At 34.8% G+C, this 26,280-nt stretch overlaps 1 protein-coding gene across 5 annotated transcripts in view; it reads right to left on the bottom strand.

Annotated features, from left to right (window-relative positions):
• STXBP5 (syntaxin binding protein 5) overlaps window positions 1-26,280 on the bottom strand; it is a 171,217-nt gene that overhangs the window by 109,973 nt on the left and 34,964 nt on the right. For all 5 annotated transcript variants that reach the window (XM_049654494.1, XM_049654496.1, XM_049654497.1 and 2 more), the window contains exons 5-7: window positions 7,410-7,544; window positions 5,127-5,190; window positions 369-452 (exon numbers count right to left, since the gene is read on the bottom strand). In XM_049654494.1, coding sequence (XP_049510451.1) covers window positions 369-452; window positions 5,127-5,190; window positions 7,410-7,544 — 283 coding nt within the window. The remainder of the gene's footprint in view (window positions 1-368; window positions 453-5,126; window positions 5,191-7,409; window positions 7,545-26,280) is intronic.

Here is a 26,280-nt window from a genome sequence, read left to right as displayed (position 1 = left end):
GAACTTAAAACAAGTGAAACTATACTTGTCTACAGTTTACTATGACTTGTATATAATAAAAAAAAATAGGATACATTTATTAATTTGCTGGTAAATGACAGAATACTTCTAGGAGAACCAACGAGATAAACGGCTGACACTAGTCCCAGGGTTAAAGGGATTAGAAGGCCAAAAGACAGGGGTGGAGAAGAGATTTTTTTGTTTTTTAAATCATTTAAGCTATGTGATTATCTGTTTTATATATTTAAAAAGTGTTACAATTACAAAGGTTGCCTCAACTAAAATCACCAATTAAGTTCTTAGAGAAGCTGTTCTGAAGTAGAAAAATGACAAAAATAACGTTTGAGTAGCAAAACTAATGTTATTACCTCATCATATGTGTATCTGTAGTCGGCTTTCTTTGATTTGAGGTCCCATAACACCACTGTTCCAGATTCGAAGCCAATCAAAAGCTGTAATAAAAGAAAATGCCATATGACCTAGGAATGATATTAATTATGTGAAACATTTATTTGCTGACAATAAAGATAAATATTATCATTCACATTTTAAGTATAAAATTATAATTAAACATCTTCATTGCTAATCATATGAATGAGGATACTGCACTGCAGTATATTATGTATTATATATTAATATTATATATTACATACATATATGTTTGATGATTAGTGACTCAACATATATAACTAGTTATTGAGAAAGAAAACAGTACCATTTTGAAGTCCGGTGTGTACATTTTCATTAATTAATATAACATAATAAATTACTAACTAAAAATTAACATTTGTAGGTGCTTTCGAGTTTACAAACTCTCCTAATTCAACACATTTTAGATAATCTCACTTACTCATCTATCTGTTGATAAGTTCCAAGTTATATCCAGCCTAGATCCTTCTCATGAGATTCAGACTCAATTCCAGTGGTCACGGCTCCCTTTACTAACTCCGTAAGAGCCTCAAAGTAAACGTGTCCAAAAGTGAATTTGTTATTTTCCCCCTACACTGTGTCTCCCTATTTCCTGTCTTAATGTTCATTAAGTTGCTCAAACAAACATCTGGAGGATCATCCCTAACTCTCGTCTCCCTCATCAGGGAAAATCATCTGGTGATTTTAAAATTACGTTCCATTATCTCTCCACTTTCCCCCACCTCCAATACCTCTCTCCTGGTTCAAGACACAAAGTTTTTTTTTTCTGGTCTCCCAGTCTCCCGACCCCAGTTTTGCTCCTTTTTAAACTCATTCCCTATTGTAGCTAGTGTTTTAACAGTTCTAAAACGCAAACCTGATTATGGAAATGCATGCTTTCATTTAAACTTTTTTATTGTCTTACCATTACTTTTAGGATAAAGTCCAAACTGAGTACTATGACCTGTAAGATTTACTATGGTGTGACTGCTGCTTACCTCTCCAGCTTCGTTCCTTGTCACATCCCTCTTACCCAATACACTCCAGCACATCTCTCCGTTCATGCTCTCTTACCTCTGCTGCCTTCCCACCTGGGCCACATTTCAATGTCTCCCTCTTTGCCTGACCAATCCTACTAACATCTAGATGTTGTTTCAGCTATTACTTCCTCTGGGAAGCGTTCCTTGACCTGCCAAACGTAAGTCAATCCCATTCCTATGTCCTTCAACAGCACTCTGTACATTTTTTTAATCTGAAGGATCGCTACACAATAGTGGCCTTTTCCTTAGCTGAATTTTCTTACTGACTATAATACTAGTCTATTTAGGCAAGGACTGGTCTTATCTTGTTCACCACCACCGTAAGACACTGAGCCTGACTGATATGTTGTAGGTACTTAATATATTTTGGGAGGGAATAAATAAATTCCAGAATGGAATGCATGTCCTTGCTTTACAGACTGTCCACTGTCTATCAAACCTCTTCTGCCCACAACCCCTGAACTTGACTTTTTCAAATCTCAGTATTCCCTTTGCTTGAAACCTCCTTCTCTTTTATTCTCTGAGTGATCTTCTATTCATTTTTAAGTCTCAATTTAGTGATGCTCCCTTGGGTAAGCCAACCCCCCATTTCTCTAGATAGACTAAGATCTTCCTTCTCCTATGCCAACACATGCATTTTCATCTGTATGTCTCTAATATCTATTATATTGCCTAGTACACAGAAGACAATAAATATTTGTTTAATAAACACATAAATGACTAGTAGGTAGCTAATAGTTGTAATGTAATCTGGGGATATGAACAAAGTCTGGGGCGGTCCCAATAATTTTAATGAAATAGCAATTTTGTGGGTTTCAGACTTCAGGGGTATCTGAAAAGACAATCATTGAAGCTAACAAACTTTCCCCCACCTTGTCAGGAAGTATAGTTAATTTTGCTAATACAAACTGTTCTTTTCTAGACAATGTGAGATACATACTCCTTCTGGAAAAACTGGTATTTGTTTCCTTTACCTTCTCCTAGTCCCTCTAAATACCTTAAGACAAGTAACATGGCATTTTCTGAGGGGGAAGTAATAGAGAAACTTCAGGAATAAGAGATGGAAAAGGATAAAACTTAAGAGTTGATATACAGTGTAAACAGCACGGGATTGCTCAGGACATAGGTCCCTTAAGCTCTCGTCTTAGATTTGTTACTTAGTAGCCATTTAACATTAAGGAAGTAATTTTATCCATCCAGATGTTAATAACATAAGAGGGTTATAGTAAGTTTTAACATCTCTAGCCTGCTCTAATATCCTAAGAATGTTAGAAATCTGTGTCAACAGGTTAGACTTTAATCCCCATAATCTCCTAAATATTATAAAAATAGAAGAGCTAACTTAAAAGATATGGTATTTAAACATGGAAAATTCTTTCAATATTAATTCCCGCTAGAATCTTTTCTCAGAGATGTTAATTTACATACTGTTGAGCAGTTTCCTTTTATTTTCTTCTCTCCTAAAAAAATTAGTGGGTACACTCAATATGAATGGGACTCTCTGCAACATCAATAACTCTGGGGATGGAATCAGAACGATCAGTATTCAAAATTCCAGCTCTGTCGCTATCTAGCTTTGTACCTCTGGAACACGTAATCACACCAAGTGTCTGCCTCAGCATCTGTAAATTCAGGAAGACAACTAACTTACAAACTGTTAAGAGGATCGAGTAAAATAGTGCATATAAAGTAGAAAGCACGGTGCCCAAAACAAAGCAGAATTCAGTAAGTGGCAGTCATTACTGTTACTATCCTAAGTAAGTTTACACTAACGCCTAACCTTCCCTAGCCAAGGCCTTTGCTTACTGTGGTGGCATCTCCTATAAGGTTAGCTTCGAAGGAATCTGCCCCGTCGCCTTTCTTTAGTGACACAATGTTACAAAGATCTTTGGAAACAGCAGAAGAGTCACTGATACAAAGTGGGCTTTTCTATTAGAAATCAAAGGTTAGACAATATAAACTAGTCTAGTACCTTAATATTTCAACAACGTTTAGATGAGATTAACTCTGGAAACTAAGGAGAATAACATAATGCCAGGTTTCAAAAAGTGAGGATGATACAAGCAGCTATACGTAATTTATTTATACAATAAATTAAGTATATACTGAGGAATTACTATTTCTATGTCAGGTGCTATGGGAAACATAAACCTTTGTAAATCTCTCTATGCTCAAGGGGTCTCTCGAGTGCAGGGGATGTGAGATATGCACATATTTCTAATACATGGCAATAGGTGACAAGTACTGTAAAACTTGCACAACTAAGGTGCTAATGGATTTGAAAGTGAGAGAAAGCATTTTTAGTCAGGATTAACAGCAAAGATATCACGAAAGATATATATTTAATCTAAGCCTCAAAATGTGGGTACGAATTCAGCAGACAGCATTCAGTGGAAAAGCATTGCATACAAAGGGACTCCCATACAGGAGGCAGGTAGGCAGCAAAGAACAGCTCACATCTGGGAAACAATAACTATTTGCTTCAGCAGAGCATTCAGGTGAAGGTGTTATGAAAGACAGTGGAACCTAGGAGCTATGTTTTAAGGAAACTGTATCTTGTTAGATACTGCAGAACCACCAAAAGCTTTTCAACAAGGAGAGCAATAACATTAAAACAGCATTCTAGGAAGACTGATCTGGAAACGACTCATGAATGGGTTGGAACGCTTGAACTACAGTGGCCGTAATGAGGTTGAATAAAAAACAGACACTGCAAAGAAATGATTAAATGACTTAGTGACTGAATCCAGAAAGAAGGGAGGGAAGTTTTCAATTCTCTTGCCATGCCTCCCACCTAAAGGCTTCTAAACAAGTACCTTGTATCAAATAAATAAAGTGTAGATATAGGTTACTGTAACTTGCTTCCTGTGAAGTTTCTCTCAAAGCATACATTTGTATGATTACAAGCTAACTCCAAACAGTAGAGCTATGCCTTTGTTTTCCCAGTAGCAAATAAAAGAATAGTGTTATACAACACACAGGCCAGACCACTCCCATTAGTTGAGGAAAGGAAAAACCTTCACAAAATCTAGAAGTTTCATTTCACTGACTTTTGATAGTGATAAACTTCCTGGCGTTTATGTAGGATGATATCATAAAACTATTTAAGTAAGAGATTCATGGAAAAGGAATTTTTATTTTTAAATGTATTAACAAATCTAAACAATAGCTAGATACTGACTATATGAAACTGGTTTTGAGTATAAAAAGTGAAGTAATATTTTAAAAAATCTCTACATTATTAATCTAAGCTATCTATGAAGAAAAACTGAAGAGTGAGGAGTACAGAGACACCTCTAACATAAGGCATTATGTGCTAAATGCTACAAAATTTGTATAAAGTGTTAAAAATAATTCGAAAGCAAAGAAAACAGTTTTTGCCAGATTTCCACAAAATCTTAATATGCCAAAAATAAATAACTTTGAATTGTACTTATTACATTTTATTTGTCTTAGGGTTTTTTTGTGTTCTTTAAAATTATAAATGATTCTAATTCTTTCACTTGTTCTTCATAATATTTAAATAAACCAGTAAATGTCTATGATGGACAACATTTGTTAGAAATGTCAACTTTGCAAGGTAAATACATGTGGCACTAGAACAGTTTGCATATTTTTTAAAAAATACCAAGATCCATGCATTTAAGTAATAAGTCATTTTTTAGGAAAAAATTCTACCTTTCCTTCATCCATTGGGTTATCACTTATATGGACAACGGGTCCTGGGTGAGATTTAGATGACCTAAAAAAGAAAAGTTAGCAAGACTTTTTTTTTCTCAATTAAAAATTTCAATACAACTATATATTCATTATAATGAAACCAATGAATGGACGATAAAGATGTATTTATAAAGGGTGAGAACAATTCAGTAAGTAATCGGTAAGAAATGTATAGTTCTTACTATGGATCAAAATAGGAATCAGAGGAAAATTTGGGTGGGGGATGAGTTAAATAGGTGATGGGGACTAAAGGGCCACTTGTGATGAGCACTGGAAGTGCCCAATCACTATACTGTGTAGCTGAAACTAATATTACACTGTATGTTAAGTAACTGGAATTTAAATAAAAACTAAAACAAAACATAGCAATCAGAGGAAAAATAGTGACATTGATACAAATCCACAAAATTTACAAGTACACTTTCTGTATAGGAATATTCAATGTAGTATTTTAGCACACAAAAAAATCTATTCTCATGGTAGAATTCTCAGAATTAATATTTTTAAATAAGCATCATCTAAAATATTGCTATCTTATTTTACTCAACTCTAGCCTCCAACTGGAGCATCCATAGTTCCATAGTTCACCCACAAAAAAAATAGGAAAAATTCTATTATTTTTTTTAACAAAACAACAAAACTAATGCCACTGTATACATGCTCAGAGAAAAAGAAGTCATATAGATAAGAATGGAGCTGAATTTATGCCCATACAGTAGGAATAAGCACCTCCCTATTCATAAATTCCAAGGGTTGAGACACCAGCCCACTTCATGAGACCTTTGTGAAACCATACAGACATCTATCTGCACCAGGCCAACCTAGTGGATGCTGTGATCAACTCAAAGAACAACCACAAAAACCCACACCTTGGACCAAGGCACTGAGATATGATAACATTACTGCCACAGGAAGAAAAACCAGGCTTAGTACATTATAATAGTTGACTAAGACGTTGCTTAAGAGTGATGCCACAAATTTATCCTTATGTCAAATTCTGTGGAATGCAATAATACAGAACTATTTGTTTAAAAACAAACAAAAGATGGGGCACCTGGGTGGCTCAGTAGGTTAAGCATCCGACTTCGGATCATGATCTCACGGTTTGTGAGTTTGAGCCCCTCATTGGGCTCTGTGCTGACAGCTCAGAGCCTGGAGCCTACTTCGGATTCTGTGTCTCCCTCTCTCTCTGTCCCTCCCCCACTCATGCTCTGTCTCTCTGTCTCTCAAAAATAAATGTTAAAAAAATTTTTAAAAACAAACGAAACATCGAAAATGAATTTTGTCAATGTCCATACATTTTTATTTTTATGTCTAAATAATATGAGAAAAAACCTGAAATAAGATATAAAGATAAGAGTTGGGGTGCCTGGGTGGCTCAGTGGTTGAGCATCCGACTTCAGCTCAGGTCATGATTCCACAGTCTGTGAGCTCAAGCCCCAGGTCAGGCTCTGGGCTGACAGCTCAGAGCCTGGAGCCTGTATCAGATTCTGTGCCTCCCTCTCTCTCTGGCCCTCCCCCGTTCATGCTCTGTCTCTCTCTGTCTCAAAAATAAATAAACGTTAAAAAAAAAATTAAAAAAGATATAAAGATAAGATTCTAAAACAAAGTGCAAAGTTAGTGCTAAAGATCCTTAAGGCCTTACAGCTGAACCCTGTTTTTGTTGCTACTGTTAAATGAAAACAATCATCATATCAAAATTAAGGATTGTTAAATGAAAACAATCATCATTACATCAAAATTAACAAATTGTCAAATTCTGCAATATTATATTGTAAACATTTACATTATATTTGTCAGTTATTTAAACATATCAAGTACCGGTTTAGATCAATGTTTTCTAAACACTGGTGGCAACCCATTAGTGGGTCATGAAATCAACTTAGTGGGGTATGACTAACATCTGAAAGAAAAATAAACAGAAGATAAAAGTACAGAAAAAAAAATTGGGAGTGTTTTTCACCTAATAATTGTTTCATTAAACTTATGCTACAATTGGTACATACATACACAGGTTTATATATACATATGATCACATATCTATCTATCTATATATATACAGAACATTTAAATGTACAAACTGTTAATAGTATAATATTTAGAAAAGGCTAATAAATCTGTGTTTAATATCAAGAATGTCTGACATATTTAATTCCACACGGATTTACTCATTAGCTATTATATAAAGATATCATACACGGTCCTGATACTTTCAGATATGGAATATTTGCTCAAACTCACAGTTCAATGGCTTTATTCCACATAATGACGTAGCCTGAGAGTGTGAAGGACTCCACATTGACAATATGTATATTACCTCGTTCAGTGCCCACATAGAGCCACTTACTCTGGAAAGGCAGATGGCAAAATGTAACCCTGCAAGAGAAAATATAACCAAAAAGGAAATTAGAAAAACGTCTGTAACTTTTGTTAATTGTATTAGAGGGTTAATCATGATGTCTAATTTAGGAAAGGCAAAAATGATACGAAACCAGATTTATCCACTCATTGTGGTTAACATTTTTTTTAATTTATTTTTTTAAGTTTATTTATTTATTTAGAGAAGATGAGTGGGGGAGGGGCAGAGAGAGGAAAAGATAGAATCCCCAAGCAGGCTCTGTGTTGTCAGTGGACAGCCTGACGCAGGACTCGATCTGAGATCATGACCTGAGCTGAAATCAAGAGTCAGATGCTTAACTGACTGAGCCACTCAGGGGTCCGTGTGATTAATATTCGACATACAAATTCAACTTATATGTCAAACAGAAGGCCTTATAGTAGATAGACATGATGGCTTGACAGAAAGAAGATGAGTTTTAAAGTTACCATGTGTTTCAAATCTGGCTATGTCATCCACTGTGTTACTTTAGGCGCATCACATATTTAACCATTGAACCACAAACCATTAATACCCACATGACCCTAGGTATTATTATATTCCTCAGGAGTTATTAAACACACTCATCTATCTCAGTACCTGTGCTTACCATTCCTTCCAGGCAAAAGGCTCTTCCCGTTCATATTTTTCTTCTATTCAAGATTCAGTTCAAATACACCTTTATTCAAATTGATAGCCCAATGATTTTTATCTCTATCAGGCTTGCCTTGTTAAGACAGTTAAGGTCTACCTTCTTCAGCAACTTGTAAGCCTCAGGGAGTGCAGAGATCCCCTATTCTCACACTTAGACAATGCTCTTCTCCTCTGTCATAATGATATGACAGGACTCCATTAACAAATTATAATTTACACGCACATATTAAGGTTTATTATCATTCCAGTAATTCCAAACACTTTCTATTCTTAGATCATTTGACTTCAAGATAAAGAATGGAAACTATCTTGTCCTTTTTGTAGCACTTATTTTTAGCCCAAAAAATTAGTATGTTATGAAATCATATAATGCTCATTTTTTTAGACTACCTATTTATTGTGCCTCTCAAAATATATTCAAATTTTCAATAGAACAGCACTTCAAATAACATACAGTAATAATTAGTACTAGGCCATCAATACTGGTACTAGGTTTTAAGCAAGATATAGCATACACAACATTGTTATTCCCATGAACACAATTTCATTACAGAAAATTTTCAAGATGAAAATACTTATCAAATAAATGTACATGCAACTCATGGTCTACCTCCTAGAGGGAATGTTCATTTAAATAATTATTTAAGGTTCATCGTCTGTATTTCTTGTTGAGGGTTTTATATAATAACATGTCATATTTCTAAAGGGATTTTCTATATTAAACAAAGCACAAAAATGTCTGTTGCATCAAAAAAACGTTTTATAGTCCCATATGACTTCACAAAATACTAAGCAGTCCACAGTACCTTTCTGAAAATCCAGGGCCATATAGGTTTCAGAATTCTGAATTTTCTGGATTTCAAAAAAATATATAATGCAAATTTTGTAGATCACCTAAAATGGTAGTATCTCACAAACACATTAAATATTTTTAAGGTATGATTTTTGGCAGTTTTTTTAACTGAGATATAATTCACATGTAATATTATATTAGTTTCAAATATATACAATGAGTCGATATGTGTGTATATTGCAAGATGATCACAGCAAGTCTAGCTGAAATATTCATCACCACACATATAGTTAGAAATATTTTTTCTTAGTTTAGAACTTTTAAGATCTCCTACTCTCCTAGCAAGCTTCAAATATATAAAAAGTGTTATTAACTATAGTCACTGGCAGTTTCTTAAAAAGTTAAACATACACCTACTGTATTTAGGTATTTACCCAAGAGAAAGGGAAACATAATCTATACAAAACTTGTACACATGTTACAAAAAAGCTTTGTAACAGCCAAAAACTGGAAACAATCCAAATGTCCATCAACAGGTAAGTGGTATATACTCTTAACAATAGTATTCAGTAGTAAAAAGGAATAAACTACTCATACATGCATTGATGAATATCAAAATCCTTATCATGAGGGAAAGAAACCAGATAAAAAGACACATTGTACGATTCCATTTATATACAACTTATATGCAATACGAAAGGCAAACTAAACTATTGTAATGGAAAGCAGATTAATGTTACCTGCAGATTGCAGGAGTGGAGGCTAGAAATAGAAGAGGGGAGGGATGAGGACAAGGAAATATTTTGGGGTGACGTGTATGTTTGTTATCTTGATTATGGTGACAGTTTCATCCGCGTATGTATGTGTCAATTTATCAAACTGTACACTTTATGTGGAGCGTATTATATGTTTATTATACCCTAAATAAAACGGTTTTAAAATTTTGTGTTTTCAGAGACTTATGGATTTAGCGATTATGCATATAGATTGTGATTCTGATAATACATAGGCACAAGCTCTGGAATTAGACTGCCTGTATTTAATTTCCAGCTCTGTTACTTATCAAGCATGAGACTTCTGATAAACCACTTAATCTCTCAGAACCTCAGTTTCTAAGCAGTAAAGGACATCTACCTGACAGTGTTCCCCTGAGTCTCCAATAAGACAAAGCATGGTATATGCTTAACATGGGGCCTGAAGCAGAGAAGTGTTCAATAAATGTTAGCTAATTATCACGTGATAGTCTACCAACTAGAAGTTATAGGCAAATTTTAACTACTTAAGCTACATAAAAGTATCAATAGCAAGCCAAATAGAAAATGAACGATGCAATAAACATCATAAAAACAACCACTTCATTTGAAATGTGTTATAAACTAAAACATGAATAGAGCTAAATGTTTTGAAAATTCAAAAATAATTTCAAAATAAATAAGCCAAAATAACGATTGGCTCCCCAAAAAAAAAAAAAAAATCAGAAATATGTAACTTCCCATCTTTTCCACTATTATGCAATTCTCCTTTATTCTTCACTCTAGAAAAGCAGTAACTAATGACATTGCTAATACAATGACATGACCCATCTTTGATTTTAATACTAACAAAATTGTTTAAATAATATGCTTAAGAAATTTAAACTTATCTTAAGGCCAGAGATTTGTGATGTATTCATACAATATTTTCTGTTCCCAGTGCAACAGCATACTGTTTCTTAAGTATTTAAAGAAATAAGTATAAATTTAAAGAATAAGAATAAATAATTAAGAATAAATAAAAAAGAATAAATAAGCCACCTGGGTGGCTCAGTTGATAACGACTTCGGCTCAGATCATGATCTCACAGTTCATGGGTTCCAGCTCCACACTGGGCTCTGTGCTGACAGCTCAGAGCCTGGAGCCTGCTTTGGATATATTCATTCTCTCTCATTCTCTCTCTCTCTCTCTCTCTCTCCCTCCCTCCCTCCCTCCCTCCCTCCCCCCCTGCCCCTCCCCTGCTTATGCTCTGTCTCTCTGTCTCAAAAATAAATGTTAATAAATGTTAAAAAAAATTTTTAAAAAGGAATAAATTCTTCAATGTTCAGCAAAAAATCTAGAACTTTTCCCTAGATTCACCTTTTCAGTATTAGCTACCATAAGTTTTTTCTCAATTATAAAACCAACTGACACTGCTGAAAAATTTTAAGCATCTTTGTTTTCAGAAGTAAAAACTACTACTTAACATTTTAAGAAGGGACTTAATTAAAATGTTCACTTAATGATCTGGCACCAAGGCTTTAATATGGTCCCTAGAATGAGTCTTATATAGAAATAATGGGAGTGTATTTGTACAATGTACCAAATTTAAAAATTACTCTGTACCATAACTACCCTCGTTATTTGACTCATTTGAGAAGGAAGAAAGTCAAGTCGTTTTTATCACAATTAAACTGACAGTTTCTTAATTAGCAAATTTTAACGGCTCTGAATATGTGGGAATAGGAACAGTGAGAAAACTAAAATTCCATGCGACCAAATAAAATACCATGCCACTGATTTAGGGAAAGGCCAATTGGAGCACTTAAAACTATATATACATATTATGTGTGTGTACATATGTACATGTGTGTATGTGTGTATATACATAGAGAGAGAGAAGAGAGAGATTTGTTGTTAATGTTTCTAAGAAAGTGGTCCATGATAGAAATCTACTATTTTTCAGTAAAGTAGTCATGAAACAAATGGCACTGAATAGCTTTCAGACAAACAGATTTCAAATTTAAAGAGTCCAGATCAACAGATACAAAGAAACACTGAAAACAGTAAAGTTTCATCAATGAACTAAGTATCACTACATTACTATAGTAATGTCCCTCAAGAGATCTTCTCTCTCTCCCTGTATCCCGCCCCTTATATGGTCTCTCCCAACACTGACTCTAGGATCTTGTGACTTCCATTGGCCACTGAGACATGGGCAGCTGTGCCACAAGCAGGAATTTGAAAAGCACTTGCACATTCGGCCTTGACCTGTTTCTTGTGCTTTTAGAACCCAGGTGACGTATGATGAAGCCCAGTGTAACCTGTTGGGAGAATCTGACCCAGCCCACAGCCAGCACCAACCACCAGACATGTAAGGCAAGCTAGATCACCCAACCCAGTAGAGCAGCCAGATAACTGTGGTTGCATAAGTGACTACAAGGAAAGACTGCTTCTGCTAAGCTCGACCCAAGTGCTGACCCACAAAATTATGAGCAAACAAAATGGCTGTTATTTTAGCTTCTCAAGTTTTGGGATGTTTTGATATGCAGCAATAGATAAGTGACCTGTTATTTAGTACAATCCACTCAAATAAAATCTTTTTACTTGAAAAGCTATAAAAACATAGAGGAAAACAAATCCTATTTCTAGAATTAAATTAAAAAGACCCCAGGAAAATTTTAAGAATGCCAACAGTGCATTTATCATGAAGCTCAAACATTACCTTTGACTGAAATTAAATTCCTAACTATTGTTGTTCATATGCTTTTATTATAAAGATTTTTTTTAATTTTTTTAAATGTTTAACTTTTATTCTGTTTTGAGAGACAGAGAGAGACAGAATGTGAATGGGGGAGGGGCAGAGAGAAAGGGAGACACAGAATCTGAAACAGGCTCCAGGCTCTGAGCTGTCAGCACAGAACCAGATGCGGGGCTCAAACCTGCAAGATGTTGATTATGACCCGAGCCAAAGTTGGATGCTCAATCAACTGAGCCTTCCAGGAGCCCCAAGTGTTTATTTTACTTTTGAAAGAGAGACAGGGAGAGTATGAGCACGGGAAGGGCAGAGAGAGACTGGGAGACAGAGGATCTGAAGCAGGCTCTGTGCTGACAGCAGAGAGCCCAATGCGGGACTTGAGCTCACAAACGGTGAGATCATGACCTGAGCCGAAGTTGGACGCTTAACAGACTGAGCCACCCAGGCGTCCCAAGATTTTTTTTCAATGTTTATTTCTTTATTTTGAAGGACGGAGAGAACATGCACATGAGCACATGGGGGACAGGCGAAGAGAGGGAGAGAGAGAATCCCAAGCGGTGTCTGTGCTGTCGACACAGAGGCCGATGCAACATTCTACTTCACAAACCCATGATGAGATCGTGACCTGAGCTGAAATCAAGAGTTGGACATTGAACTGATTGAGCCACCCAGGCACCCCTTATTATAAAGATATTTATTTTAAGGTGATATAGATCATCATAGATGACAGTGACTTCAGTTTTTACTGATACCAGGAGAGCAAGTAAACTTTATGTGCTGACATATTAAAGCATAATGTTATACTGAAGATAACTAAAATGTCATAGTTGAGACTCATGCGAAAAACATTAAAACTCAGTAAACAGTAAGGTCAGATATTATGAAGAGTGGTATATTAAATTGAGCCTGAAAATGTACCTTAAAATAAATAATATGGAGCCAAAAAAAAAAAAAAAAGTGTGACTGAAACAAATGTATTCAAGACATACCGATGTTCAAGTTGAACTCCCTCAGAATGTCACTAAGTAGAGTTGTATTCTAATTCCCTACACAGCACTTAAACACAGATACACTTATTCTATACAAAGTGTTACTAGGAACACAGTAATTTCTGTATATACTTAAGGGACTTAAACAACGTGTAACATATTAAGTGGCAGGAAGTAATACATACATCCTATTCACTGTTTAGCTTTAGCAGCAGTCTGTCAAGTGTTATATAGTCAACAAGCACCAAATCTGGAAGATTTAACTATTACCAATCTTAACAGAAGAACACAGTCTAAGTAATGTTAAAATTAGTCATCTATAAATAAGTGTATAAACACAAATTTGTATTTAAGCCATAAAGACATATGAACCAATAAGCTCATCTACATGCCTATATCACCATAAAATCAGCCCAACATGACAGGAAATACGTCATCACTTCTATATTCTCAGCAAATCTTTTACTAAATAAGTACTTAATTCATTAAATAAACAAACTACATAAAATGTGAGAATTTATTATGTTAATAAAATCATCAAATATCCCTGAGTTGCTCCCTCTCTATCCTCATGACTTAGGCCTAATTTAAACCATTATTACTGACTGTCGAATCGATTTCTAGCTGCCTCGAGAGTTATCTTTTCAAAGACAAGAGAAATCATATCATTATCTTACTTAGAAGACTGTAACAGCTTCCTATCTTCTACCATAATGCTTCCTAAACAATATTTAGTGACACTTGGTGGTACATGTATCTGGGAAAACGGTGTAGAGTTACAGTGGGGATTTGGTCAACTAGCACTCGGCAGCCTCTTCCACATTCTCCTATATGCCTTCCTGTACCACAGATGCTAGAAAGCTAAAATTTCTATTTCCCAGACTCTTCCATGGCTAGAGTTATAGATGAGATTAAGTTTCTACAAACTTGAGATTTGCAGGTAGAAGTGAGGCATAGACCATATTTCTGTTGCTGTTTCTGCTGACAAGGATATTCAAGGAAACCTGAATGGCAAGAGGTACTTATGGCAGCAGTGGGGACCAGCCACAGTATTGTCTATGCTAAGAGGCAGGTGTAGGGCAGTAATTTTTTAACACAACAGTTCTAGAACCCTTCTCAAAGTTTTATAAACTGTTACATCCCTGAAATGAATCCATTTATGCTTAATGCCTACAATGGTTTCTATTCCTCCACTGAACCCTTATTCATTAACCAAGATATGTACCAATCTGCAATACCCACTTATAATGTATCTTGTTCATATGTTATTCATTTAATGATTTAAAGTTGGATAAAGATTGAGAATATAAAATTCTTACGTTTCCATAAAAGGACTTTCACGAATAGACCTTTTCTATCTTTCTAAAGTTAACCTCTCTGGACCACACACCTAGCCATGTTTAACAGATGCTGTGCCCTAACATGAAATTTCTTCATGACTGTGCATCTGAAATAATGGAAAGTCCCTTTGCCCTTTGTCAAAGTAGGGAATTCCCACCAATCCTACCCATCTGTTCACATGGGCTCTTTGGTAATGCTTTACCTAAAATTCTCAAAACATGGTGATACACTGTTTTGCTGGTTAATCTTTAAAATTTCATAAGAAAATTTCACTACATATTATTATCATATTTTCTATTACATTATGATTTGCCATCTCATCTCCCTTAGGCAGGTATAACTTCCATGTCTCTACAGAATTTATCACAGTATTTGCATGGACCAGAATCTCAATCAATGTTTATGAAATGAATTAATATACAAGAAAATAAAAAAGAACATATTTGATATTTTTCTTAAATTAACTGTACCGGTTAATAGAAGAAAACTTAAGTTTGCCTTAATGGATACAGAAATATATTAAAAATAACAGCAGGGTCAGCTGAAAGCAATTTATAAATCTGTTCAAAGGATTTCCTTTCTATTTGCAGTCTCTTATCTTTCTGGATAAACTGTCATGGCCACTTTAGAAAAATCATCATATCTATATCCCAGCAGTACAATGTAACAAATGTTTTCCAAAAAATAAGCTTCAGAGGTTTTTGAAGGTCATTTTATATTTGTATTGATTTACTGTTTTATTTCTTACATTTCAGTTTTTATAAAACTTTTGGAAAGATGTCCAAATAAATGATATTAACCTTTCCTGTAAAATGACACCTTAACATCATCAACGACTATGGAAAAAACTGAGTATCAACTGAATATCAGTAAGTAAAACAATGAACGTCAAATAGGAAAACAGTATGTATCAACTACAGAACCAACAACAACATCTGAAAAAACTGTCCCTATTACATGGGGGATTGCTTAAAGTTCTGTTTTTAATGATCTTACCTTGAGGAATGAAAATGCCAGAGTGTATTACATAATGAATGTTATGATAAACAAAAGCTGTTGATACTCATCAGCAACTGTTAACTACACCTCTTTTACATTTTTATATTAGACTGTCCTTTGTTGTATGGATAGGTGTACTCTAAATATCTTCCAGTCTACGGCTATGTCTTTTTAATTATTAAAGAAGTTTCTCTCTCTCTCTCTCTCTCTCTCTCTCTCTCTCTCTCTCTCGTATATAGGCAGAATAACACATATACACAAATATGACCTTATTTATACATTTATACAAACTTACTATCTCAAATAATTTTCTAAAGATTTTCTTTTTAAGTAATCTGTATACCCAACATGGGGCTTGAACCCCGAGAACAAGAGTCGCATACTCCACTCACTAATAAGTCAGACAGTTGGCCCTTCAAATGATTTTTTATTAGTTTTATCGTGATTGTGTGCCTCTCCTCCAAAATATACTCTCTATAAATCAAATTAATAGACTGGTCAACATATCCTTTCATATTTTTTTCTCAATATTCATAAAATACATAAGTCATGAGGAATTTGGGGAGGGGAGGGAGTCGCTATTTTTAAAAAGAATATTGTGCAAATTATTCTGATTTTTGTGTTCTTATCCAGCAGTACCCGGTAGATGGGGTTTGCCTTTTAACTTTATGGTAAATGTGTTATACAGAACCTTTAATCCTTTCCAATACACTTTGTGCTTTTCCATGTATGTTGTTTAAGCACAACCTGCCTGGATCTTACAGATCCTCCTCCCTGTTTTAAGTTTTCTGTGGTCATTTTACATTTAAGTCTTTAACTGGTTTGCAATTTATTTTGTTATGAAGCACTTTTCCCATTTAGATAAGAGTTCTCCCAGTATTTTTTATTTACTGCAACTTTTTAAATTTACTGCATCCTGTTTTATTTGCTGCATCATTTTTTTGTTTGCAAAGCCGCCTCTGTCATATATCAAAAGTGTGTGTGTGTGTGTGTGTGTGTGTGTGTGTGTGTGTGTGTTTGCTCACTGTGTTTTGATCCATTTGTCTTCCCTTTGTTTTTGTTTGTTTGTTTTTTGGGTTTCTTTTTGTTCTTTAATGTTTATTTATTTTTGAGAGAAAGAGAGAGACACACACACACAGAGCACGAGCAGGGGAGGGGCAGAGAGAGAGGGAGACACAGAATCTGAAGCAGGTTCCAGGCTCCGAGCTGTCAGCTCAAAGCCCTATGCTGGGCTGGAACCAGGAACCATGAGATCATGACCTGAGCCGAAGTGGGACACTCAACCGACTGAGCCACCCAGGCGCCCTGGTCTTCCCTTTGTTATTACCAGACCATTTTAATTTCTACAGCTTTCCAATATTTTTTGATATCCAATAAAATAAGACCCACCATCTTACATTTCTTTTTCAAACATGTCTCAGTTATTCTGTGTCTTTTTTTTCCCATATAAATTTTAGGATCAGCTTATTAACTTATATGAACAACCCTGTTAATATTTTAATTAGAACAGCACTGAATTTATAAGGTTAATTTGGAAAGAAGTGACATTTTAAAACTTGAATATTCCTTTTTCTGAAGCTCTACATTTGCCTAAGTCTTCTTTGATTCCTTCACTAGTTTTAATATTTTCCCCACATAGATCTTATCCATTTTTGCTAGTGTTACTTCTAAGAACACTGTAAATTTTGTCATAAGATGTGTGCTTTTTCCCCTTTTTCCTTCCACATACTTTCAAATTTTATGTAATTAAGCTTGAGGTATATCTTTTATAAAAAGTTTAGTAACTGCATTTTTTTAACTGAATCAAAAATTTCAAAATTTTAACAAGTGAATTTAGTATATTTACAATGATTTTGATTACTGATATAGCTGAACTATTTTTTCCTTCTTTAACCATATTTTTTCTATTATTTTTGCTTTTCCTGATCTCCATTTTCATTTCCTTTTTTCTTCCTCTAGAAGTTTAATAGTATGTATTTTGTATCCTTCTAGTAGTTATCCTTACACTAAGACACATTCAACATCGTTGCTTTCTAACAAGGTCTGAAAGAATGATTATTTGGGGAAGAGGAGGAATTTCAGATGATTACTGTATTTTTTGAGTTCTTTCACAGTTGACAATGTCAGAATATGATTTTTAAGGTATTTTTAATTCCAGTATGTCCGTAGTTTTTGGAGCATTTATTGGCCCTAACAATCTAGAGATATTTTAGCTAGGGGCAGTAGCTGGGTGGCTCAGTTGCTTAAGCATCCAGCTTCGGTTCAGGTCATGATCTCACAGTTCGTGAGTTCAAGCCTCGTGTTGGGCTCTGCGCTGACAGCTTGGAGCCTGCTTGGGATTCTGTGTCCCTCTCTCTCTGCCCCTCCCTGGCTTGCTGTCTATCTCTCTCTCAAAATAAATAAAAATAAAAAATAAATCAAGATATTTTAGCTCCACAAAATTTCTTTATACCTTTGATCACTACTTTTCTCTCCATTGTTCTGTTTTCTCCTGTCTTCATCACCAAAATCGCTATAATTCTTAGGTTCAAATCTCCATCCTCTGACTTTATCTTATAACTGTCATGCCCTAAAGTGTTTTAATTTTTAAGCAAGTTAAAATAAATAAGTTTTACTTTTAAGTCAAGAGATTAAAAACAAAACAGGAGAGAGAATAGAGATAAAAATAAGTTAGATATCAATAAAAGATAAAAATAAATCCACAAATGACTACATTTAAAAGACAATTAAATACAAAAGCCTCTGACAAATTATATTTAATACATATATGATAAAATAGAGAAAGACGATATGAAGAGTATAAAAATTAGTATAAGCACACAAGAATACAGTAAGATACAGCCTCTAATCTTAATGAAATTGATGATATTCTGAATCATAAAAAAATTTCAAGAAAAACATAAAGGATCAATAACCACTGATGAAATTGATGTATCTAAGAATTATATACAAAAAAAAATCCAGTTCTAAAAAGTTTAAGTATACTCTGAAAACATTCTGCAAACATGTAATTCCTCTATTAATTTCTCTATCTGTTCTAGAACAGGAAGAAAGAAAGAAAGAAAGAAAGAAAGAAAGAAAGAAAGAAAGAAAGAGAAAGAAAGAAAGAAAGAAAGAAAGAAAGAAAGAAAGAAAAGGAGAAAGACACAAAAGTTACTCAATTCATTGTATGAAGGAAGTATCTGCCCTGATCCCAAAACTGACAGTTACAGAAAAAAAGTTATATTCTAATCTCACTTTTGAACAAAAGTAAAAGTTCTAAAAAAATATTAAGAACCATATTTAACAATATAATAAAAGAACTATCAGTACTATTCCAAAATTTTCACAAGCATACAAGAATGCTTAGTATTGGGAAATCTATTAATGCCATCCAGAAAAAAAGGAAGGTGAGAAATCACACGACAATCTAAAAAGGGGCTAAAAAGGCATCCAATTAAAATTTAATTTCCATTATTGACAGCCAACTCTTAAAGGAAAAAAAGGTTCAATCTTAAACCAACATCCTATGTTATGCTTGATAGTAAAGCCCTAAAGGCAATATTATTAAAATTATCACTAAGAAAAATATACTTGCTATCAAAAATATCATTGAACACTGTTCTGAGAATTTGTGTTAATACAGTAAGGGAAAAAAAGAAAAATAAAACCTTCATCTTAAAAATCACTGTCAAACTATTCCAGATGGAAGTCTGCTATACCTCCCAGGCATGCTGGTTCAGTAAAAAGAAAGCTACTGCTCAAAGCTCTTTATTCTCCCATCTCACTCTTTTTACCAAAAAAGAAAAAAATTTAAAACCTTGCTGTGGGCCAAGGACCAAATAGCACTCCAAAGATAATCAAACAACCTAACTAGTTTGGGATCTATTAGTGGAGGAATAAAGATTATACAGAAAGCAAATACTCTCATGTTTTTCTGTTTGAAGACTTTACTTCTTAAACTTATCTCCCAGGTAAGGAACACAGTCTGAGGAGCACCATGCCTTCTACAGAAGAAGAGATTCCCGTTTCTGCAAAAGACAATGAATTAACAACCAATCCCCAATTTTTTGAGCATTTACCAGATGTCAGGCATTACAATTCCAGATTACTGCTGGAAACAGAATAATTAAAAAAAAACATACAGTTTACATTCTAATCTATAAGACAATCAAGGAACCAAGGCAATTACAGTAAGCACGGTATGTGCTATTTTAGGGAAAATGCATCATACTATGCCATAATACAAAACCGGCACAAAACCCACACTAGAGAATTTAGAGAAAAATCTGTAAAAGAAATGACAAAGACAAGTTAACCACGGAAAGAGAATCTTAAGTATGTTCTAAGCAGGGAGATCAGCTCATACAAACAGGTAGGAGAGAGGATCATTCATTAAAAAAAATATTAAAAGTCATGAGGTGCATGGGTGGCTCAGCCAATTGAGTGTCTGACTTCAGCTCAGGTCAGGATTTCATGGTTCTTGAGTTCAAGCCCTGCATCAGGCTCACTGCTGTCAGTGCAGAGCCCACATTAGATCCTCTGTCCCCCTCTCTCTCCGCCCCTCGCCCTCTTACTCACGTGTGCGCTCTCTACCCCCCCTCCCAAAAATAAATAGAACATTAAAAATTTTTTAAAAATGAGGTCAAGGAGACTATATTATAATGCATAGTGAAAGGGAGAAGCATAGCAAAATGAATTATGGTAATAAGTAGAATCATAGACCTTATAATACCTTTTAGGGGATGCTAAGTATTTAAGTGTATCAACTTCATTTTGAAAGCAGTTAAATATAATGGATATTGGTTATTTATCTACCTAAAATCCATTCCTCACTCCACTCCTTCCTAACATTATTCAGATATTCATTAGAGTACCCATGTCTTCCTCAAGATACCCATATACCTTTGGAGGCTGAGTTCCAGAGGTGAGCCAAACCAACCAGTGTAATTCCGCTCACTTGCTGCCATTTTAAGTCAGGTAATCCAAAGTTAAAACCAGTTAGATATACTCCATGTGTGACTGGTCAACTTCTTTAGGATCTCAATTACATTTGTAAAAATCCCTTCACAGCATCACTTCGATTAGCATTGGTTGAATAATTAGGAGAAGGTGTATGTATACCAGGGGACAACACCTTGGGGAACCATGTTAGAATCCTGGCTCTAAGTCTGCCCTTTAACCTCTGAAGATTCACATTCCTCCCAAATACAAAAAACATTCACTTGATCCCTACATCTCCAAAGTCTCAACCAGTTACATTATCAAGTCCAAAATCCCCTTAAATTATCATCAGCTAAAAAATCCCAAATCTCATCATCTAAATTTGCTGCATATGAGAATCCCAACTGGAATCCATTATGGAATCCATAGCTCTTGGGCACAATTACAGTCCATCTGTGGACCTATGAAACTAAAGACACAAATTATCTGTCCCCAATACGCTCAGCATTCAATGGTGGGACAAGCATAGGATAAGAGTTACAGAAATTCCTGTTCAAAATTGGGAAAAGAGGAAGTTAAAAAGGAGCCACTGGTCCTTAACAGTTTTGAAATCAAACGTTGGGATTTTCTTAATTAGGTTTCAAGGTCTGGGAATAATCCTCTGTAGCTCTCAGCTCCACCCTCTTAACCATCCTTCCTTTTTCATCCAAGATAGCACTTGCCTGGAGTAGGTAGTTTTATCAGACTGCTTCTGGCTGGCAGCCTCCTTTCATTTTGTACTGTCTCTTTCAGGCCAAGCTGGCAATATTCTGCTATACAATTTTCTCAAACTGTGCATCTTAAAGCATTCTAGAGGTTCTCTGGTTTTATTAAAAAGATTTGCAATCTCTTAAAAGAGCTCTTTGTGTGACTAAATACTTGGACCTTTAGTCATTAGATTTTTAGTAAAATGTTGTTCAGCCACACCTTCATGTTTTTTCTCTATGCCATACTGAGAAACAATTTTTTTTTACCAACTGGATCAGGGTAAGAATTTCCTAAATCATCAAATCCTGGTTCCTTTAATAATTCTTTTTTCAATTTATTTTTCTCCTCTTGCATTTTACTATAAAGCAGCAAAAAAAAAAAAAAAAAAAAAAAAAAAAAAAAAAATCAGGTGACACCGTTAATCCTTTCCTTGGAAATCTCATTAGGTAAATATCCAAGTTAATCACTTACACATTATGCAGGAGACACTTCTGTTAAGCTTCCCACCACCGCTAAATAACAAGGAACCACTTCATCCAGTTTCCATAAAGATGTTCCTCTCTCCCTTCTATGTCCTCATTGGCAGTAGTCTCCAAGTCTAGAGCCCTACAGCCTACTCAATGCAATTTCGACTTCTATCACATTCCTCAATTTTTTTCAACTTCTATTCACTGCCCAGTTCCAAAGCAATTTCCACATTTTTAGGTATGTGCTACAGCAGCACCTCACTTCTAGGTACCAAAATCTGTATTAGTTTTTTTTTTTTTTTTTTTTTTTATTGCTGTGTAACAAATTACCACAAAATTAATACCTAAGAAAACACTCATTTATTCTCTGTTTCTATAGGTCAGATGTCCAGACACTGCATGACTCATAGCCTCTATTCAGACTCAGAAGGCTGAAATCCAAACATCAGCCAGGAGACACTCCTGTGTCCCCTTCTGGAGGTTCTGGGAAGAATCCGCTCTGAAGCTCTAGCAGGTTGCTAGTAGAAATCAGTCTCATGTGGTTGTAGGACTCAATATCCCTTGCACTGAATCCCTGTCATGCCCTGAACCCTGTGCCAGGAAGAATCTAGTCCTTTTTAAAGGCTCAGTTAACTAAATCCGGTTTGCTGAGAATAACTGCTCTATCATTAGGTCAATTAATTGGGACCTCAATGACATCTACAAAAAAACCTTCACCTAGAGTTAAGTAGTGTTTGTATAAATAACTAGAAGTTGGTGTGTGGACATGAGGGGGCAGAAATCTTGGGACCCATTTTAAAATTCTGTCTACCCCACATATATGTTTAGGACAGGAACTGTTGGGTTATGGAATTTGTGAATACTGCAAAAACATTTTTCTGAAGTGACTAAAACTTAACACTTCCAGCAGAATATGCAAAGTTCCGACAGTGTCTCATCCAAGCCAACGTTTTAGCCCTTCTGATGGATGTGTAGTGATAATCTGGTTGGTTTTAGTCTGCATTGTCCTGATGACTGACTTCTGTCTTAAAAGAAGTCAGTATATCTTTAAGTTGAAAGACTGAATTAGGGGCGCCTGGGTGGCGCAGTCGGTTAAGCGTCCGACTTCAGCCAGGTCACGATCTCGCGGTCCGTGAGTTCGAGCCCCGCGTCAGGCTCTGGGCTGATGGCTCGGAGCCTGGAGCCTGTTTCCGATTCTGTGTCTCCCTCTCTCTCTGCCCCTCCCCCGTTCATGCTCTGTCTCTCTCTGTCCCAAAAATAAAAATAAAAAATGTTGAAAAAAAAAAAAAATTAAAAAAAAAAAAAAAAAGAAAGACTGAATTAGTTATTCTATCCTAGGTTTTTAACATAAACTTCTAAAATGACAGTTATCCACATTATGTCATACTTATTACATGTCTGGGCTCTGATGTAAGCTATTCAAGCATTTTATTCATCTTTCTTATCCCAATACCTAGCACACAGAATGCACCCAATGTTTGCTGAACTGAGCATCATTCACCTTCTAAAGTGTATTTTTTTCATTTCCAAATTTAAAGCACTGTTCCCACTCTATATTCCTCCTAGGCCAATCAATAATGGCACAGGAGCCAACCTTTTTTAGCAGTCTAAGACATAATTTGTCTGAGCCAGTATTACATGAATACAGTTAGAGGAATAATATATGCCCCGACTGTACCAATCATTAATCTACCTAGCTTTCTTGCCCTCAACATAAAAAGTAAACTGTTTTCATTCATTATTTTGTCTTTATTATTTTTCACAAGCCTTAGGTCATTTTTCCCATTAAGAGAGATAAATTATTCCTATATTCACCTTTGATTATGTGTCCCCCTCCTTCCATACAATCTTTTTATACCTGAATACATAAGGCCCTTATGTAACTAGACCAGTCTCTTTGGATGTCTCTCCGAACTTCCTTGTCAGAATTTCTTAGTTATGGATAATTTTCTTCTAGGAAGCTATCCAACACTTCCTGACCATCTTTCCTTTTACAGTCTCAAGGTCATCAAATCACAATCATCTTCCCTCTAAATCAACACTGACAGTTTCCTTTTTTCTTTTTAAATTTTGTCTCAGGACATGGTTCTCTAATAATCCCTGAGATGACTCATCACTTCCACAGAACTCCAAGCAATTCTCTTTCCTGGATTAGAATTAGGTCCAGAATAGCAGACCCTCTGTCAGGCTTCCTAACAGCCTGCATTCCATTCCATTACTGTGTTCTAGTCCTCAATTTCATCACACAAAATCACTCTTATTTCTAATGCTTGTACACTTTTCATTAAGCTACTTAAAAGAGAAATATTTTGCCAATATGACACAATTACTACAAAAACTATAATTCTAGATTTCTAATGTGTTGCAATATTATGATTATTTTTTTTTTCTTATTCAGTATGTGCAGTGAGTTAATTCAAAATCTTTGGAAGACCTGTACAGATATTTTAAGGGCTGGTAGCTAGCCAAATATTCTTTTACAGCTATGCCCTGTTCGTGTTTATACTGAGCAAATTATAAGCCTCATGAATATGCAAAGCACAAATTTAAGTAATATTTTAATTAAGAGTATAATGGGATAAATCAGTTTTTGTTTCTACAATAATTTATTTTTTGCTACTAAGAAAATCTAATGCTACAGCAGCAGTCACTTCCTGAAGTACCTTACAGGCATCAACTCCTCCACTGAGGTCCTAGTATCTGAATAAATTACTCCATCTCTGAAATATTTTCTTTTCTTAAGGACTTTGGACACTGATGCACCATTGATAACTGTTAGGATGAAATTTGTTATTACTAACGTATTCCATAGAATATTGCATTCTCCTAACCATTAGAATGCATGCATGCTTTTTTTAGTCTCTAAACCAGTACTTGTATCTAATAACAAATGAATAGATATAAATGTGTCAGAATAAAAGAAATATATCTTAAAAGAGATACATTAATTTCAGTATTAAAGACTCAGCTATTCAGGTGTCTAACATATTTATGGAGAAAAATTCTACTCTTTGAAATTTCACTTGGGGAAATTTTTCTTGACCCCAGAGACTAAATAAAATTTATGTGAAAGTGTTTTATGAACAACACAGAATTATTAGAGATAATTATTAGAGATATAATAATTAGACAATAGAAGGTTTTAAAGAGGAAATCCCAGATCTATAATTTAGTCTTCAGTCTTAAAATGTTTCATATATTTTTAACTGCTCTAACATGGTTGAGAATACTGGTCATGTTCAAGGTGATAAAAAACTAGCAGAACAGATAGTTGTAGTTGCTTATAAATCCATGAACTCCTCCCAATTAAACTTCCTTAAAATAAATAAATAAACAAACAGAGAAGCTAAATGGAACATACTCTAATTAAAACAAAAAAACCTACCAGACAGAATTTTACTTGTCAAATTCTCATTTTCCACCAAAGCCAAAGAATCTCTCTGTTACATGTATAAAGCCATGTAGAGCCAATATCATCGGCTCTAAGGATTTTCCAATGTCAATTAGTTGTTTCTATAAAGACTGTCTAATAAGTCAAATCTCTGGTACAGCTGATGCAGATACTTCAAGTTACAAAATTATTACTTTAAGTAAATACAATACCTTTAAAAAAAAAACAACTATATAGGTGATTTCTAAGGCACTGTTCCAAATGCTTTGTACATATTACTTATTTTATATGTATTAACTTTATAATATGCACCTTGGAGCTTTTGTGAGACAATAATTATCCATTTTACAGACCACAAAACTCATACAGTTAATAGGTGACTGAGCTATGCACTAAGATTCTACATAGGCAGTTTGGCCCAAAGTCTGAACTCTTAACCAATATGGTACAATGCTTTTCAATGATAGAGAAAATCATATCTGAAGCTAAGTAACCACGTACGGTAAGAACTAAACTTGACAATCAGCATACGCAGGTTGCTAACCAAGGAGGAGATTTATAAGTTTATGTTATCCCCCAACTCAAAATCATTTACGGGAATTGAGATACATATTTACTTACTATGAACAAATGTCATTTTAACAGGCCTATCTGGGAAGCTAAGCTTGTCTTAACTTTGACCAAGATCCTAATGGCAAAGCCCAAGTCTGTCTTGTTTACCAAGGCACACTCAGCAGCTAGCATTAAGCTGGCACATAACAGGCATTCTATAATTACCTATAGAATAAATTGGGATAAGAGGAAGTTGTTTTAACATATGAGAGAAAAGAAATGATAAAGAATTACATGGATCAAAGAGGAAAAATTTCTGCAAATCATTAAACCAACACACAAAGCAATAAAGTAATCTGCCCAATTTCATATAGTTAAAACTAAGACTTG

Source organism: Panthera uncia (assembly GCF_023721935.1).
Source record: "Panthera uncia isolate 11264 chromosome B2 unlocalized genomic scaffold, Puncia_PCG_1.0 HiC_scaffold_24, whole genome shotgun sequence".
Taxonomy (NCBI): Eukaryota; Metazoa; Chordata; class Mammalia; order Carnivora; family Felidae; genus Panthera; species Panthera uncia.
Note: the sequence above shows the minus strand (reverse complement) of the source record. Positions and strands in the feature narration are given on the sequence as shown.